The 15,912-nt window shown below is 45.0% G+C and overlaps 1 protein-coding gene across 1 annotated transcript in view; it reads right to left on the reverse strand.

The window, feature by feature from the left end:
* The window catches only part of KCNS1 (potassium voltage-gated channel modifier subfamily S member 1), a 501,402-nt gene that overhangs the window by 255,893 nt on the left and 229,597 nt on the right, over window positions 1-15,912 (reverse strand). Inside the window, exons 2-3 of the mRNA XM_069651358.1 lie at window positions 3,180-3,270; window positions 1,565-1,723 (exon numbers count right to left, since the gene is read on the reverse strand). Coding sequence (XP_069507459.1) covers window positions 1,565-1,723; window positions 3,180-3,191 — 171 coding nt within the window. The 5' untranslated portion in view covers window positions 3,192-3,270. The remainder of the gene's footprint in view (window positions 1-1,564; window positions 1,724-3,179; window positions 3,271-15,912) is intronic.

Genomic DNA, 15,912 nt, shown 5'->3' on the forward strand with positions numbered 1-15,912 from the left:
ACTTATCTAAGAAAGGGGATTCATTATATGCCAGGTGTCAGTCTGCGTATGCGACAATGAGATTTCAGGGTTCCTTCACAGGAGCATCATGTAACAGAACCTGTTTTACCCATAACCTGCTGATGTTTGCCTCTGCATATTACGTGGTTATTAATAACTTAGCATCGATAATCTTTCACTTCCGAATTTTTGCATCGATTGCTTTAATGATATGGGAATGGCTGATCAAAGCCATGTAGATGTATTGGCATCTGGGTTATGGGATTTATAGTGGACACCTTCCTTTAGGCCCTCTCATACCTGCCTAGGTCTTCACGCTATTCCTTACCAAAACCCCTCACAAAAGTCAAATGTACCTAGGCACGGGCGAATGAACAAATTAAAGTTAACTCTTAAACCAGCTTGGCTTTGTTATCCTCTTTCATGTCTTTCTATTCTTGCAAAACATCCTTCTAGTCAGTAAGTTACTCACACTGTCATATCCACTAGGGCCTGCTTAAGTACCCCTCAAGTGCCTCCCGCAATCGCCCCACACCACATGTAGTACCTAGCACACCTCTGCTCCAGACGTTGGCTTCACAGTAAATCCCTGCTTTATAACTGGCCATATATCATGGGGATGTTCCCTCAGGCCTGACTGATAACTAATCACAGTAAAAAACACAGACCCATGCCACCACAAACACTTTCCCTGATTGATCTCCTGTGTTTTGCCCCACTCACTTGACACATTTATTGTCCAATCCCCCCTTTTCCTTCCAATTCACTCCCCAACCCTCTTCTTTCCTATCCACAGATCAAGGTCTGCCGACGACCTGGCAGACTCACAATACGCTGCTTCTTGGACAAGGTCAGGCGGTGTGAAGTCAAAAGATAGAAAAAAGATCGATTTAGAAAGACCACACAGAGCAGTCTTTCTAAATCGAACTGTCATGCCCCTGCCACACACGTGTGTGCTCAGGGGCTGTCAGGCACAGCGATACCCGGGGAGTCGACGTGGGAGTGTCAGGGGGAAAGAGGGAGAGAGAGAGAGAAAGAAAGAAAGAAAGAAAGAAAGAAAGAAAGAAAGAAAGAAAGAAAGAAAGAAAGAAAGAAAGAAAGAAAGAAAGAAAGAAAGAAAGAAAGAAAGAAAGAAAGAAAGAAAGAAAGAAAGAAGGAGAGGGAGAGAGAGAGAGGTGTACTGGGAAGAGGGTTCTGGGGGAAACAGCGGGCTAACCTCCCCAATTAACACGAGAACTAGTGGTAGATGGTGGAGGAGGCAGTATGATATATTTCAGCATTTTAAAGCCAACACAAAAAACGGCTGAAATAAATCGGTCTTTTTGTGTTCGGTCTTTAAAATGCATAAATATCACATAGAACCGCACAGGCGCCTTAAGATCACTACGGTGGTGATGGTTGCAGTGTAAATAGCAATAACATAAGCTTTCCAGCCTCCCTAATCCCCCTGCTTGTGTCTCCTAGTTTCCACCGTCATTGAATTCGCTTCTGTCCTTCTCTCATGCTTGGTGGCCTCACCTACCAATGTTTCTCTCTTGCTTTGAGCCCTGCCGCACGTTCTTACATGTGTAGCCGCAGCAGTCGCCGGATGCGCGTCTCCATCCCATGCCGGGTGGTGGATCCTATCCAGGGCGTGGGATCCATCTCTCTTTGTACTATAGGAGCGATGGAGGCCGCCTCCTTTGTCGGGCGACTCCCATGTGTTGGGCAGGACTTGGGCAACCTGGCAGGAAGAGGAAGTTGTGAACAGTGGAATGGAAGGCAGGACAACGAGACAAAAGACTGATGGCAATGGGCACAAAAATGACAGAGAGAACAACATTAAAATTTGAAACGAAAGACAGCAACCAACAATTTTTTAAGTTCTAAGCAGTTTCATGGCCCTGTTCAAAAGGCTGCATATACCAGGGATATCACTATAATAAGATTAAAACAAGATTTGGGGTACACTGAGAGACTCCTGATCTAGAATGCAATCCCCCTTGCTCTGTGCTGTGTTCCTCTGTCTTAACAGCAGCACAGGAACAGTTACATGGGAAAAAGCTGCTTCATTCTCTCCAATGGGGACCCTGCAGATCCTGCAAATTGAAGCAGCGACATCTTTCCGAAATGAACATGCATTTCTTAGCTTTCTTTGGGTTATGATTTGAGGGCATCCTTGACAAAGCAAATCAGTTTAAAAATAGCTTACGGTTGGTGTGGGGATTATTCCAAGCACATCTGTGCATGCCGGAACCTCTGTGCTGCCTCCCATATACCATCACTTTGCCAGAAACTGCCACAAATGACCCCCTGAAGTCCTGTGCGGCCACACGCCTCAGAACATGAAGCCGATTAATGAGCCACCCCCACTAGCACACAGTGCAATATATGCTAGGATCGTAAATGTGACACCTTAATGGGCGTGGTCATCACTGGTGAAACCTAATTCAGCTCACAGATGCCAACATGTGAAATGCACGCTTATGGACTTGCCCATGTTGCAGCCCCATGCGCTAGCATGCAGTCTACGGTGTCCTGATTTGTAGCATAGCACAATTGTGCAACTGTACAAAACTAGTACATATGAAGGGTTACGCTGGCACAACCTATCACGTTTACTGCACTTTTTTATTTTGTTCCATTTGTCATATTTCTAGTTCAATAACTCCTGCGAAGTTCCAGAGGCTCTGGGGTCTGTTGAGGGCACAGTCTAGGGAGTGCAGCCGCCTACATCCCCTTGCTCAAACATACGTTTGCGTGGGTTATTTACATGACTAGTCACTTTCATATTCGGTGCAAAGAAAGATTTGACACTGTGTTGGTCCACTTTTAAAATAACACAGAATCCAAGTGTTGATACCTTTTGTTGGACTAACTGAACATATTATGCGGAAATGGTACGATGCATTAGCTTTCGAAGTTCTATAGACTTCTTGATCAGATAGTGGTCTCAGAGAGAATGAGCAACAAAATCCACACTGGACATTTCGTTCTTATGGGAAAAAGGGAATTTTCGCTTTAAAGTTCGTTGGATGAAGCAAGAGTATTCCTGGAATGCAGGCCTGGGGTAGGCATGTTAGCTTCAGAGGCCTGCACCTTGCATGAAGGACCAATACACATTGAAATGGATTCACAATTCTTTGTAATTTCTGTTTCCCCCGGACAGGTTACTTCTCACCTGCTCAGGAAATACTTACACCACATAGCATCCTGATGGCAGAATGGCACGTCAATCCTCATGCACCCGAATCATTTGCTCACGGCGTCTGGCTTGTACTATGGCTTTGCCTGGCGAGAAACATGCGAAAAATCACAGTTTAGCCATTGAGCGACGTCATTCAGGATTAACAAGCACAAAAAAACAACCTACTGAATTCGCAGTTTCTAAAAGATAAGGAAGATAAACGGACATTATTTAATTTAGTGGATTTTTTTTAAAACACCTTTGTGAAGAAGTAAATGTTGTCCAACTAGTCAATAGCTTTTACGCTTAATCATCTCTATAATTTAGGAAAGACAGTATGAGGAGTTAGGTGATGTTACATATGGGATAATGTACCCCTTATTTTATGTTTTAAGGATAAGGAAAGTTCTGACAATGTATTGGATCATGAAGAGGCACATTGCCATAGATCGCAGAACTCAATGGTGACTTGCCATGTCGGTTTAACGCATAGTTGGGGCTGTCATGCTTTGGGATCTTCTTAAGCAAAAATACAATTCCGAAATAATAATGAACACAGTCATATGTATGTGCTAGCTATTGCTCTTGGTCACTGTGGCATTCCTGGCCTATACCGGATTGCCTGCCACTTTACCCGCTTGCCGTTTTCGGTCTCTAGATGGTTCTCCCTTTGTGACCCAAAGCTTGCCCACGGCAGCCAAAGTGGTTACCCTCTTCTTTTCCTCGAGTGCCCCTTCATCCTAGCACTTTAACCCTTCTTACTTCCATGCTCCTCAGGAAAGGGCCTTGCCTGGGATACCACCGGGACCCCTGATGGCTAGCAAATGATCACTCAGCAAGCACTCCACGTTACCCCTCTCCCCATTTAGCAACTCACTGAGCAATTTAGCTCCACTAACGTTTCCCCCTCCCTCAATTACTGCCTACCAGCAGCTACTTTGCACAGGACCACACCTCTCAGGCAGCCTTTACGGCACGGTCCCACTATTTTAGTCGACAAAGCCCCACTTAGAGACCAATGCCAATGATTCTCCTCCTTGGGACTGCAGGCTCTGGGCTCTTTGGAATCCACCGACAATGCTTTTCCGGGCTCCCCACACAACACTATCATCCTGCTCACTGCCAAAAAAGTTTTCTTTGGCAGAGGACAAAAAAGAGGCCGCAGCCCTGGCTGGGACCTACATCAGTACAGCCAACCTTGGTGACTGGGTGACTGGGGCCGCGACGCCTGAGAACCAGGAGAGCCTTTCAGAGATAAATACCCAACAGAATGCACTTCCAGTGTTCAATTTGTCTGGGCACACTCTTACATCCTCTCAAATCAGGGTATTATCTAAAGGTCTTACTTTCATACCTACTATGTTTACTGACTGGTCATTGAGATGAACATTAGGACATTTCTCAGGAAAATTAGACTGAAGTTGTTCTTTCGGAGATCAGCCACCTGCAGAGGATGAGAATGATACTAGCCTACATTCCCCGTCCACTTTTACACCTCAGGACAGTGAAGTCCTGCGAGACTTCCTTTCCTTTGAGAAATGTGTCCTTTAAGAACTTCAATCTATGCAAAACAGGAGACAACTCATGAGATGTAACTTGTCTAACGAAGAATTGCAAGCTTTGAATACACTTGCCAATAATCAACTCATCATTTAAACTGCTGATTAAGGTGACCGCATAGTAGTGATGAATACGGACCAATATCAGAACATGGTGACGGACCTCCTGAATCAACCAGCCAGCTACATAAAACTCTGTAAAGACCCCACGGTTGAATTGCAAAACACGATTTTGGAAATCACTACATTTGTGCTACAGAGGGAGTGGACCACATACAAGGAATTCACTTTCTTGAATACCTTTGAGGGTTCCACTCCATCTTTTAATACTATAGCCAAAATTCATAAAGATGCTAACAAACCACCTGGGATACCAATACTAACATGATGTGGGACAGTCTAATAACCCATTTGTCAGTATGTCGAAATGTTTCTGCAACCAATTAGCCAACAGATATATACCTGAGGGACAGTACCTCCATTATCGAACTATTTGAAGGCAAAACTTTGGACCCGGCTGATACTTTGGTCACTATGGACATTTGCGTCCTTTATACTAGCATCCCATAAGAGGAGGCAGTTCAATGCATTTGTGATTCCATTACACATGACACCAGACCTCTTAGGGTGCCACAAGACTTAAATCTGGAATTACTTACATTGGCTCTACAGAAAAATGTCTTTAAATATAAGGACCGGTTCTTCCAACAAACCCAGGGTACTGCTATGGGTGCGGCATTCGCACCTAGCCTGGCTACTCCGTTTATGGCATCATTTAAAGAGTGCGTTGTCTTCTCTGGCATTAATCCCTTCTGTCAGTATATCTCCCATTCGGAGGAGGTATATTGATGATATTATTTTCATTTGGGAGGGACCAGGGCCTATTCTTTCAGAATGTCTCAACAGGATCAATCAATGTCACATCAAGATTGAATTTACTATGGACATGAGCAATCAGGCAATACATTTCCTGGATCTGTCCATTAAACATCACCAAGGAATTCTCATTTGCTCACTTTACTAAAAAAAAAGCCTATCGATAGGAATACTTTATTACACTTATCCAGCTTCCACCCGCAAAGCTAAAAGAAAAATCTCCCTTATGGCCAGTTCCTACGGTTACGTCGGAACTGTACATTAACATCTGAATATGACCAACAGGCAAACCTCTTGGCAGCAAGACTCACAGCTTGAGGGTACCCAAAAAACTTTTGTCACAGGCACTGAAACGGGGCAAGTACACACCACGAGAGACATTGTTCCAACCTAAGACAGCTATTCATCAAGAAAAACTGGTGTGTGCACTAATTTATAGTACTGACACTATAAGTCAAAAGAATCCAATCATTCTGGCCACTGGTTCAATTAAACCTCCAAAATGAACCTTTACCGTTATTTGCCTCGAAGCGACAGAAGAATGTAAGAGATTACCTCATTCATTCACAACCTCAAGAGAGCAGATCGAGCACAACTGGCTGGGACTTGAGACCATTGACAGGACATTACCCATGTAGCACATGCTCCATTCGATATTCTCACACTGACTGCTGTCTAAAACAGTTCATATTCTCTATAATTCCCTATTTTTTTTCAATACCTCACTCTGATGCTAGCTCAGCTAGCTACATATGCTGTGTTTGAACATCTTTTTGTTACAGGGTACGACTAGGTGCTATATTGATTCACCACAAGAATAGCCATACCAGGGAACGTAATTGCCTCTCTGGTTCAAGCTGTTTTCCTCTACACAGCCCTACTTTAGTGTAGGTGGATTTTGCCCTTTCATTTGATTGATTGTTTTGATCAGTTATGTTGTAAATATTGCTGCTTCACACTGACTGATCTTCAGGCATGCTGGTAACAATGCCTCAACTGTGTGATTTACATAGATTGTTATCAGGCATAGAAGGTGATGCTAAACTCTTTCCTTTCGTGAATGGGGTATTGTCTTAGCAATAGGAGCATTTTTAACCCTTTTTTGTACTCTTTGTGCCTTTAAGGCACTAGTTTGTTGTCTGGTTTATCTGAAGAATATAAGGTAAACATTTTGTTTTGCATCCATAGGGCCCAATATGTGTTGGTCCTGATGAAGGAGGTCCAATTCTACACACCACTGAAACATCTATGTGATTTTACCCTTGGCGTTGGCCCTGGATATATTCTGTAATTTTGTTCTTTTCATTCCCATGCATCCCCAAGACTTATTTTGGGCACACCCTGAATTCATCTAGGTTTAACCTAGGTGCACTATGTACTTTTTGTGTCTTTATAACCATGCTGAGTATGCCATAATTGATTTAGGCCTGCAAGACTAGATTTAGACTAGTTTATTTATCTCACATACTCTTTTGAATCATGTCAACTAAGTTCTGCTGTATGTGTTCATTCATTACAATGTGCATCTGCTACCCCAACACAGTAAATCGTAGTAGATGTTCCAATGCCTCTTATTTTCTTTTTGTCTAAATGCAATAAAATCTATATCATTTCTTTGAAAAAAAATATTTTGTTCAATTCATTGAGTGCTTTGTATAAGCCAAAACGTTCTTGTCTCGTTGTAGCAACATAGTAGCAAAGTCATTAATGCTCAGGACTGATGATTCATTTTAATATGAAATTTGATTCAATAAATGCAACAAATTCCTGGTGCGAACTCCTCTTTTTGGTGTCACAGCCTGGAGTTCCCCTTCTCTAAGCCGGTTACGCTCACCTGCTCTCTGCGGAGGCATTGGGGCACGGTTGCAGCCCTCCCGGGGGTGAGGTTGCTCGGGTCCGACTTCGCCCTCTGCGCTTATGTGGTGACTGATGGTAATAGGTGATGCTGCTCGGAACTGCTCCTGCATGGAGAATAGGGGGCTTGAGTATGCCAGCTTGTGCACCTGCTCCCCTTCCAGACCCCTTCTACCAAACAATGGTACCCGTGGGATGCGCTGTCCCTGGAAAGCTCACCTGTTGATTCGTTTTGACAAGCACTCGGTCCTGCTGCTTCTGGCAGGGGCGCTTGTATGATCTGGACAGAGTTCCTTCACTGGTCCCTTGCATGTGGTAGTCCAGTCCTGCTGCGACTAAGCCACTATACTTCAGGTAAGTGTTCCTGTTTGCCTTTGTCTTTCCTCGTCTGTTTTTGTTGTATTGTAAAGTTTGTGAGCTTCTATTACGGTCCGTTGCACTTTTGAAGTTTGCTATTTTGCTTTCTTCCCTTGCAGGTGATGTTGCTAGCCTGGCAGAAGCTGCAGAGCTCGAGGCGGCAGCCGGTGGGAATGAGGAACAAAGCTGCAGCAGTACAGTAGCTGGTACGTTGTTAAATAGGGGCGCGCAGGGTTTAAATGTGGCACGCAGCCCTAGGACAGATGTTCTAACCTTGTCTATCTTCTTCTTCACGGGACCGAGTTTGTGGATGCGGAGTGCGGTGCTGTGGCTTCGGGATCAAGATCACTGGATGTCAGGAGATGAGTCTGCAGATGAAGCGATGAAGCACCGGTTTCCTGGAGGTCAGTATGCAGGAGAACGCCTGCGAGTGCACAGTAACATGAAGCACCGGCCTTAAGGATGGAGCAGCTTATATAGCTGAGCTTCTGATGCCACGCCTACCAGGTTCAGCCTGCCTGCCACACCCTGCGACACCCGATGAGTCAGCACATGAAGACCAGGTCTAGGGAGCCACACCCGATGAGTAGGCACATGGGGATGTTCTCTGGAATAAAGACTTTCAGCTCCTGGAAAGTTCTTGTAAAATAAAAGCACTCCTGCATTGAAATAAAGTGTTCCTGCTCACATCTCCATATGAGCCTGGTGCCCCTGTGTTTATGGGTCCCAAAGGGGACATAAGTGAGTCAAGTGACCCATTGCCCCATCACTAGATGGTGTGGTTTTTGTGTTCTGGGGCCTGTGGCCATGACAAAGCCTAAAAAGGCTTCTTCATCTCAAACCCCTTTCCGCTCGGTGGGGATTTCCTTATTCCCCTTTAACCCTCCATTCTTTCCCCTCACCTCCGTGCCCTTTCCAAATCCTACTAGCTCCGTGTAGTACTGCAAAGAAGGATTATTTCTGTATGTTTAGCGCTGTACAGATACCTAAATTAGATTAATTCGAAACCTTCCAGCCATCACTCCTTTTGTTTTTCTGTATGCTATCGGGTGAGATTTGCCATCAACCTGGCTTATATCATTTATAGGATGAGCCAAATTACTGAGTATATTAAAATAAGAGAAAATAAATGTTGGAGCAAAAGGCAGTTGCCAGGTTCCTGTCTCAACCTATGCAGCTCTGACAAACTGAATCTATTAGAAGCTATGCAAATATACTAGTGGTTCAGTTCTAATATGGAGAGTAAATTAATCAGGTTTGTATTGGGGTGTAAGAGATTATGTTCTAGAATGTTAGTTTTATTATTATTATTATTATTATTATTATTATTATTATTATTATTGCATTTATTGAGTGCAGGCCTAGCTTTGGGAAGCAACTGAACTCTTTACAATTATGGGGGGGAAGAACACAGTGAGCGAAGCAGAGCAAAAGGGAGCAGGGAGCAGGAGGGCGGACAATTTGCAGCGAGCAGTTTACAAGCAATCATGAGAGGGGACAGTAGGGAGCAGATCACTTTGTCTCAGGTGGGGTGGGGAGTGGAGGGTGTCTGGACCTAGGAGTTAGGAAGGAGCCATTCCTTGAAGAGGAAAGTCTTGACTGCTTTCCTGAACTGTAGACGCAAGATGGCAAGTCTGATGTTGATGGGGAGGCAGTTCCAGAGTTTTGAAGCATATACAGAGAATGCACGTCTTCTGGTTCATTCCTTCCTGCACCATCAGAGTTCAAGTCTGCACATTTCCCTACTTGGGAAGTGAGGTAGCTTGGGGACTTCAGGGTGACATCCTTGTAGATGATGCAACAGGATTTGAAGATGATACAGGCTTGCAGTGGGAGCCAGTGCAGGTCGATTAGGGTCAGGGTGATGTGGTTGAATTTGTGGAGTCCTCTGATGAGTCATGCAGTACCATGGAGGACACATGTCAGGTGTGCCAGGGTAGCCACCAGAAGGCCTTCCAAAGGCTCTAGCACTTTAATGCTATGATAGGTAGAAGTGATTGTGGACAGGAACCTGTGATGATTAGGAAAGACCATCTTCTGCGCTCAGCAGGAATTTGGACCAATCGGAACGGACCTGATGCTAGACAACAGCAAAAAGGAATCTCTGCAAATAGGTATGGCATGGGTAAAAATAATAGGTCGTGCTCTAACATTTTTTGTTCCGAGGGGTCTGTGTTTAATAGAGCAAGAGCTATATAAAGACATATGAAACACAAACTACCCCTGTCTCCTATTTCAAAACAAACAATTGTTCAGACCATCAAGACATCTAATGATGGTAATCTAAACCATCATCTTCAAAATAAACATTAGATGAAAAACACACCCACCCAGGCACAATTGTTTTTGCTTCTAACAGATATACTTGTTGATTATTCCATTTTATTTTCAACAATACTGTATATGTTTTAGAAGATGAGGTTTATCCCATAAGAGAAAGGCCAAAAAGCATTGACATATCTTATAACATACTAGCTTGGGAAAGAAGTGCCAAAATTTGGTTTCAAGGAAAAAAGAATCATGTTTGTAATAGAAAGTTATGAGAAGTGAACTATCTTATTTTTTAACCCTTTAAGTAAAAGAAAAATGTACAGTGAATGTATAATGTTATGTATTTGTATCTATAAAAAAAGCTAAAACATATACAGTATTGTTGAAAATAAAATGGAGTAGTAGGTTAGTCGCAGGTTGATGCCGCACTTGGTCGGCCGTTCTGAGGGGATCTAAGTGATATTTTTTTTAAAAATCTGTAAGTCCCAAAATACTGATTCTCTTTTTTCTTTTACTTCATTTCACCGCATATATATGTGGGGGAATCCCCCCCCCCCCGCAGCCGACCAATACCTCCCCACATTATCAACTATACTCATCCCCCCCATATGTATATGCGGTGCAATGGGTCATCCAAAATTCTGAAGTTTGGGATTTGCAGTGATTGTGATAGTTTGGTATGATACCATTCTGAGGTATGTTGCAATGTAAACTCGTCTTCTATAGTGCACTTCTGCCATTTCGAGAGCCTTGCAGCGTGTGACCCATCAAGACATTCGGTATGGCAGTTCCTAGAGGGATAAAGGGAAAGGCAGATGTGGATGCTTGCACTCAGGAAGTATAAGAGTGTCAGTGTAGTTCTAGGTGTGGAGTGGCAAAGAAACCTTGAAGGGTGTTTTATCCAGAAGGGAGAGCCAAGGGAGAGCCAGGATCGACCAGCTAAGGTCAGAGCTGTGAGGACCTATCCATCCGTTTTTGTGGGTTGCGGATGTGCAATAGGGCTAACAGGGGACTCTCCATTAGTGTATTGTGTTTTTAGGAAGATTGCTGCTCTGTGTAGGGGTTGAATGTGCGAGTAGCATAAGGCGGACAGAGGTGCAGATGTGACTAAATTGGAGGGAGATAAGAAATACCTAAATGGAGGGGGGTACCTTGGGTTGGTCTGACGTTATAGAAGTATTTGGTTGTTGTCTCTGTTGATAAGATTTCTTACTGCTGTGGTTTAGTTAAAAGGGCACAAGGAGACAAACCCGACTGAGCCCTACCCAATAGCTGATGCGTTGTGTACTGGCATGTTGAATGTTTGCAAGAGTATTGGTTTGGTTTCATGTAACGGTTGCAGGGAGACCGATCTGAAAGAGTGTGATTTACAAAGTCCTTGGCTGATGATTTGGAGAAGGTTTGTGGCATGTTCGTTTAACTATACAGCGGTTCTCTAAGCCCAATTTTACCATGAGTGGGATTCCATTGGTTGAGGTTTTTTGCTGGCCTTATGCCAACTTAACTGCAGTCAAACAGACCACTGGCTTCACCAGCCCACCCAGTAGGAAACCCAGGAGCTGCTATTGGCCGAGCCAGCAAAGTCAGTCAGCTACCCGCGACAGCTCCCCACCTCTCCAGAGGATCATGCACCACCAGGGGCCATCAACTCAGCATGCCGCAAATCCAGCAAGGTATACATGCCCCAACACCCCCTCAGCACCTACTACAACCACCTTGCTGAATGCTCAGCCACACCCACTCCCCCCCCCCAACACAACACAATGCATGGCCTTCCTTAGGTATCGCACTGCTCACCAGGCACGATTTCACCAGCACCCCACCCATCGCCATATTACCTCATCAGAGAATGGCGCCCATGAGCCAGCTACACTCCCGACCCCTGAACCTAACCCACCTGCTCTCCTCTGTGCCCTACTCAACACTAGATCCCTGGTCGCTCATGCACATGATATCAACATGTCGCCAACCCTACTCATACCTTTGGCCGCACACTAAATTAGACCACAATTGCAACACAGCTATTCTCTCCAACCTCCATTGTCCTTGATCGGACCGCAATTCTATCACTTTCACCATCCCTCCCCCATCCCACACAGACCAGCCTGCTCACGAAAGGCAACCACCACAATGACTACCATTGTCATGGCACGCAACACTCGGAACCTTACCAGCGCCTGCATCACTCCACCCCTGGTGCTTCCTGCTCCATTTGCCAAGGACACCTCATACCTGGTTGACCAATACAGCAGCCTACTGAGCAAGACTTTAGACCACCTCGGCCTTCTCAAATCCCGAAAGCTCCAGAACCACAAACACCTGAACACCTGGTTCACTCCCAAGCTTAGAGCCTCCCGAGCTACGAAAAGAGCGGCAGAAGCCGCTTGGCACAAAAACCCAACCACAACATACAAAGATTTGCTAACGCTTCCTGAGACTACAGACAAGCCATTCAAAGCAGCCACCTACAATGATAGGATATCCAAAGCACACTCCAGCTCCCATGTTTGCCATGACAACTCCTGGTGCAAACTCGTCCAATATACCTTTACTAACAAAATCACATGTTTACAAGAGAAGATCGTCATCAAAAGATCTATTATGTCTTCTGCAACCTCTCTCGTCCCACATTTGGAAGGTCTTAGTACCCCCCTGGCCAAATCGTAACCACCATTTGAATTTCTACCCATCAGCACCTCCACCCTCAGCAACATCATCAAAAGCCTTAAACCCTCCCGGTGTAAAGGCGACACATGCCCATGCTCTATCATAAAAGACTGCGCTGAGCCATTACTACCATTCATCGCCGCCATTATCAACTCCTCGTTCACCTCTTGTGTTGTTCCCCAAGCACTCAAGGAGTCCTGGATCTCCCCCTTATTAAAAGAAAATCCCTCAATCTGGCCATCCCCATCAACTGTCGACCCACTACCACCGTCCCATTCCTGTTAAAAATCATTGACAGATTTGCTTACTTATAAATCCAGAAATGCCTAGAATCCCATCACATACTAGACAACTGGCAATCAGGTTTCTACCCCAAGCACGGAACGGAGATAGCCCTACTGTATCTCAAAAATCTACTCGGTACATCCCTCGGCCAGGGTAACCTCACGCTTCTCATGCTCCTAGACCTCTCTGCAGCCTTTGACTTGGTTGATCCCCTGACGCTCTGTCGCCACCTCACTACCGCAGCCCACTTCTCCACTGACTCAACCCATTGGATTGCATCCTTCCTAGCCAACAGAACCTCACGAGTGTTCGCCGGCAAGGCTGACACCATTCCCACACCCAACTCCTGCGGGGTGCCACAAGGATCCTGTGTCTCCCACACTCTATAATATATACACCAAACCCGTCTTTGATCTCAATTTGTTAGGCATATCGTACACCAGCTATGCCGATGACACACAGATCCTCATCCCCTGCACAGGTGTCTACACACAGGACATGCTCTAGATTAACTCTATCTACAAAAGCATCCAGACCTGTATGGCCAGGCAAAGCCTATGCTTGAACGATGAAAAAACAGAGCTCCTCCTTGTTGGCTCCCCATTGCGCTTAGCCAAACTTCACCAGTCGTACAAAACCTTCACCATTGATGGGCATTCTATTCCCGTCGCCACTGCTGTAAAAACTCTAGGCATTTACCTGGACCCTTTGCTCAACATGACACGGCAGGTCAATCACGTATGATCAACATCTGCTGACGCCACAAAGCTCATTACTGCCAGCAGTCCCTTCCTGTCCAGCAACAACCAACCGAGTTGCGCATGCCCTTATCTGCTCTAAATTGGACTACTGCAACTCACTGCTTAGTGGCACCACCACAAAAAAACTGACCAATCTCCACAGAACAATGCACTGCAAGCCGCACATAATATTAGAAAGTGCGACCACATCACAGAGGCTAGAAGATCCGCTCACTGGCTCCCTGTCAAGTGTAGAATCACGCATCAATGCCTCTCCAACAGCGCTCCCTCCTACCTGACCAACAAAATACAAGGACACTCTCCAGCCAAGCCCCTGATATCGGCCTACACAAATTGTCTCTCCACCCAAAGGTTCAACCATAAGAGAGTGGGAGGTTGTAGCTTCCCAGTCCATGCTCCCAGTATCTGGAACAATCTCCCCTCTCACCTGCGAGACAAACCATCGTACAAGATCTTCAGAAGAAAGCTGAAAATGTACCTATTTAACTGACTACCTGCATCTTTGCTCCTCTGCTCCCCCCCGCCCCTTTCCACTGCCAGCATGTAACCAGCGCCCATATGCCTGCAGGCCAGGTACGCTTATACAAATGATAAATAGAATGAATTGCATTGCCAGGTTTTCAGGGATTTTCTGGCCAGGCATCTGTGCACAGATGCCTGGGCACAGAATTCCAGTGTTTGGTTGCAGGGATGATCTCCTCTGGCATTGCTGATTGAAGTTTGGCTACTAAGCCCGTTGTATGTGATCAAATCAGTCCTAATGGTAGGTACTGGATGAATTTTCTTGTGGTCGATTCCAGCCCCTTGCCATTGAAGGCATGGCGGCTATGCAAAGGGATCTGAAATTAATCTTCAGTTTGAAAAGGAGCCATTGAGGTGTTCTGGGGGCTAGTGACACGGTCGTGTCTTTGAAGTTTCAGAAGAAATTTCGCTGCCATGTTTGGCTCTTCACGGTCTGCTTGGTAGGTAATCCGGGAACCTCAGTTAGAATTTGTCTATTCTTGAGAGTACGTGTGCAATAACTGCCCTTTCTCTGTGTGACGGTCAGGTAAAGGGTGACGAATAACATACGATACAAAGACATTAACAAACGGTTCCCTGTTGCTTAACAATTTGAGCCTCAAACACAGACATTTGCGCAATATAAAACAGCACTTCGCAATACAAGGACCAAAACATCACACATGTGAAATGGTCTGGAGACCATAGCTCAGTTCGCAGATATTGAAATAACTGGAGCCTAAATCAGCTCTGTCTTTACTTTTCCTTTATATCTTGAAGCTGCTTTGGCTACTGCTTTAACGCATTGATTAAATACAATGGCAGACACACGTTGCAGACAGGGGGGCTCCAACCACATAAAAATGCTCTGAGCTGGGGGGAAATCTGCAGAGAATTTGCCGATTTTCGGCGCGTTTACCGCTGGCAGGAAATCCGCTGGCGGTAAAAGCGCAAAATGTCCCTATTGAGCCCAATGGGGAATGGGGAATTCCCGAATGGGCTCAATGGGGAATGGGCAATACCCGTTCCACCAAACCTGTGATCTGGCACTAATAGCGCCGGTGGGTTTGGCGGTAGGGCTAATAGGGGCCCCATCACAACTCGTGATGAGGCCCCATGTGTTTTATTCATTAATTTGCAAAATGTGAGCTGTCTGCAAAGTGTGCTCTGTCTGCAACGTGTCGGTAACTGAAGGGATAGTCCTAGTTCTGTGGCAGGAAGTAGATGCTAGAACAGAGTAGGTAACGAAAGGGGGGCTCCAACCACATAAAAATGCTTCTCACTCTAGTCTCGCTTAGAGTGTTCTACTGGGGTGGGGTATCAGGGTGTTATTTTCTAACAGTGCTTCAAAAGTAAGCTGAGTATCCAAATACAGGGGTTATTTTATTCTGGATATAAATTCTAAATATCTACCCTGAGTCATTGCTTTCGTGCTCAAAACATGTTGCTTTTATTCAGCAAGACCAGTCCCCAAGATTTATATCAAACATATTCATAATACAGTAAATGAACAGAATATGGATACTGCGATTCTTTACATAGAACTAAAACACATCACAATGTATGCATCAAGAGTGTGTTAGTATTACATCATATTCACATTGTTGCAAAGTAA

This window comes from Ambystoma mexicanum, chromosome 3p (genome assembly GCF_040938575.1).
Source record: "Ambystoma mexicanum isolate Mex_15411 chromosome 3p, UKY_AmexF1_1, whole genome shotgun sequence".
NCBI lineage: Eukaryota > Metazoa > Chordata > Amphibia > Caudata > Ambystomatidae > Ambystoma > Ambystoma mexicanum.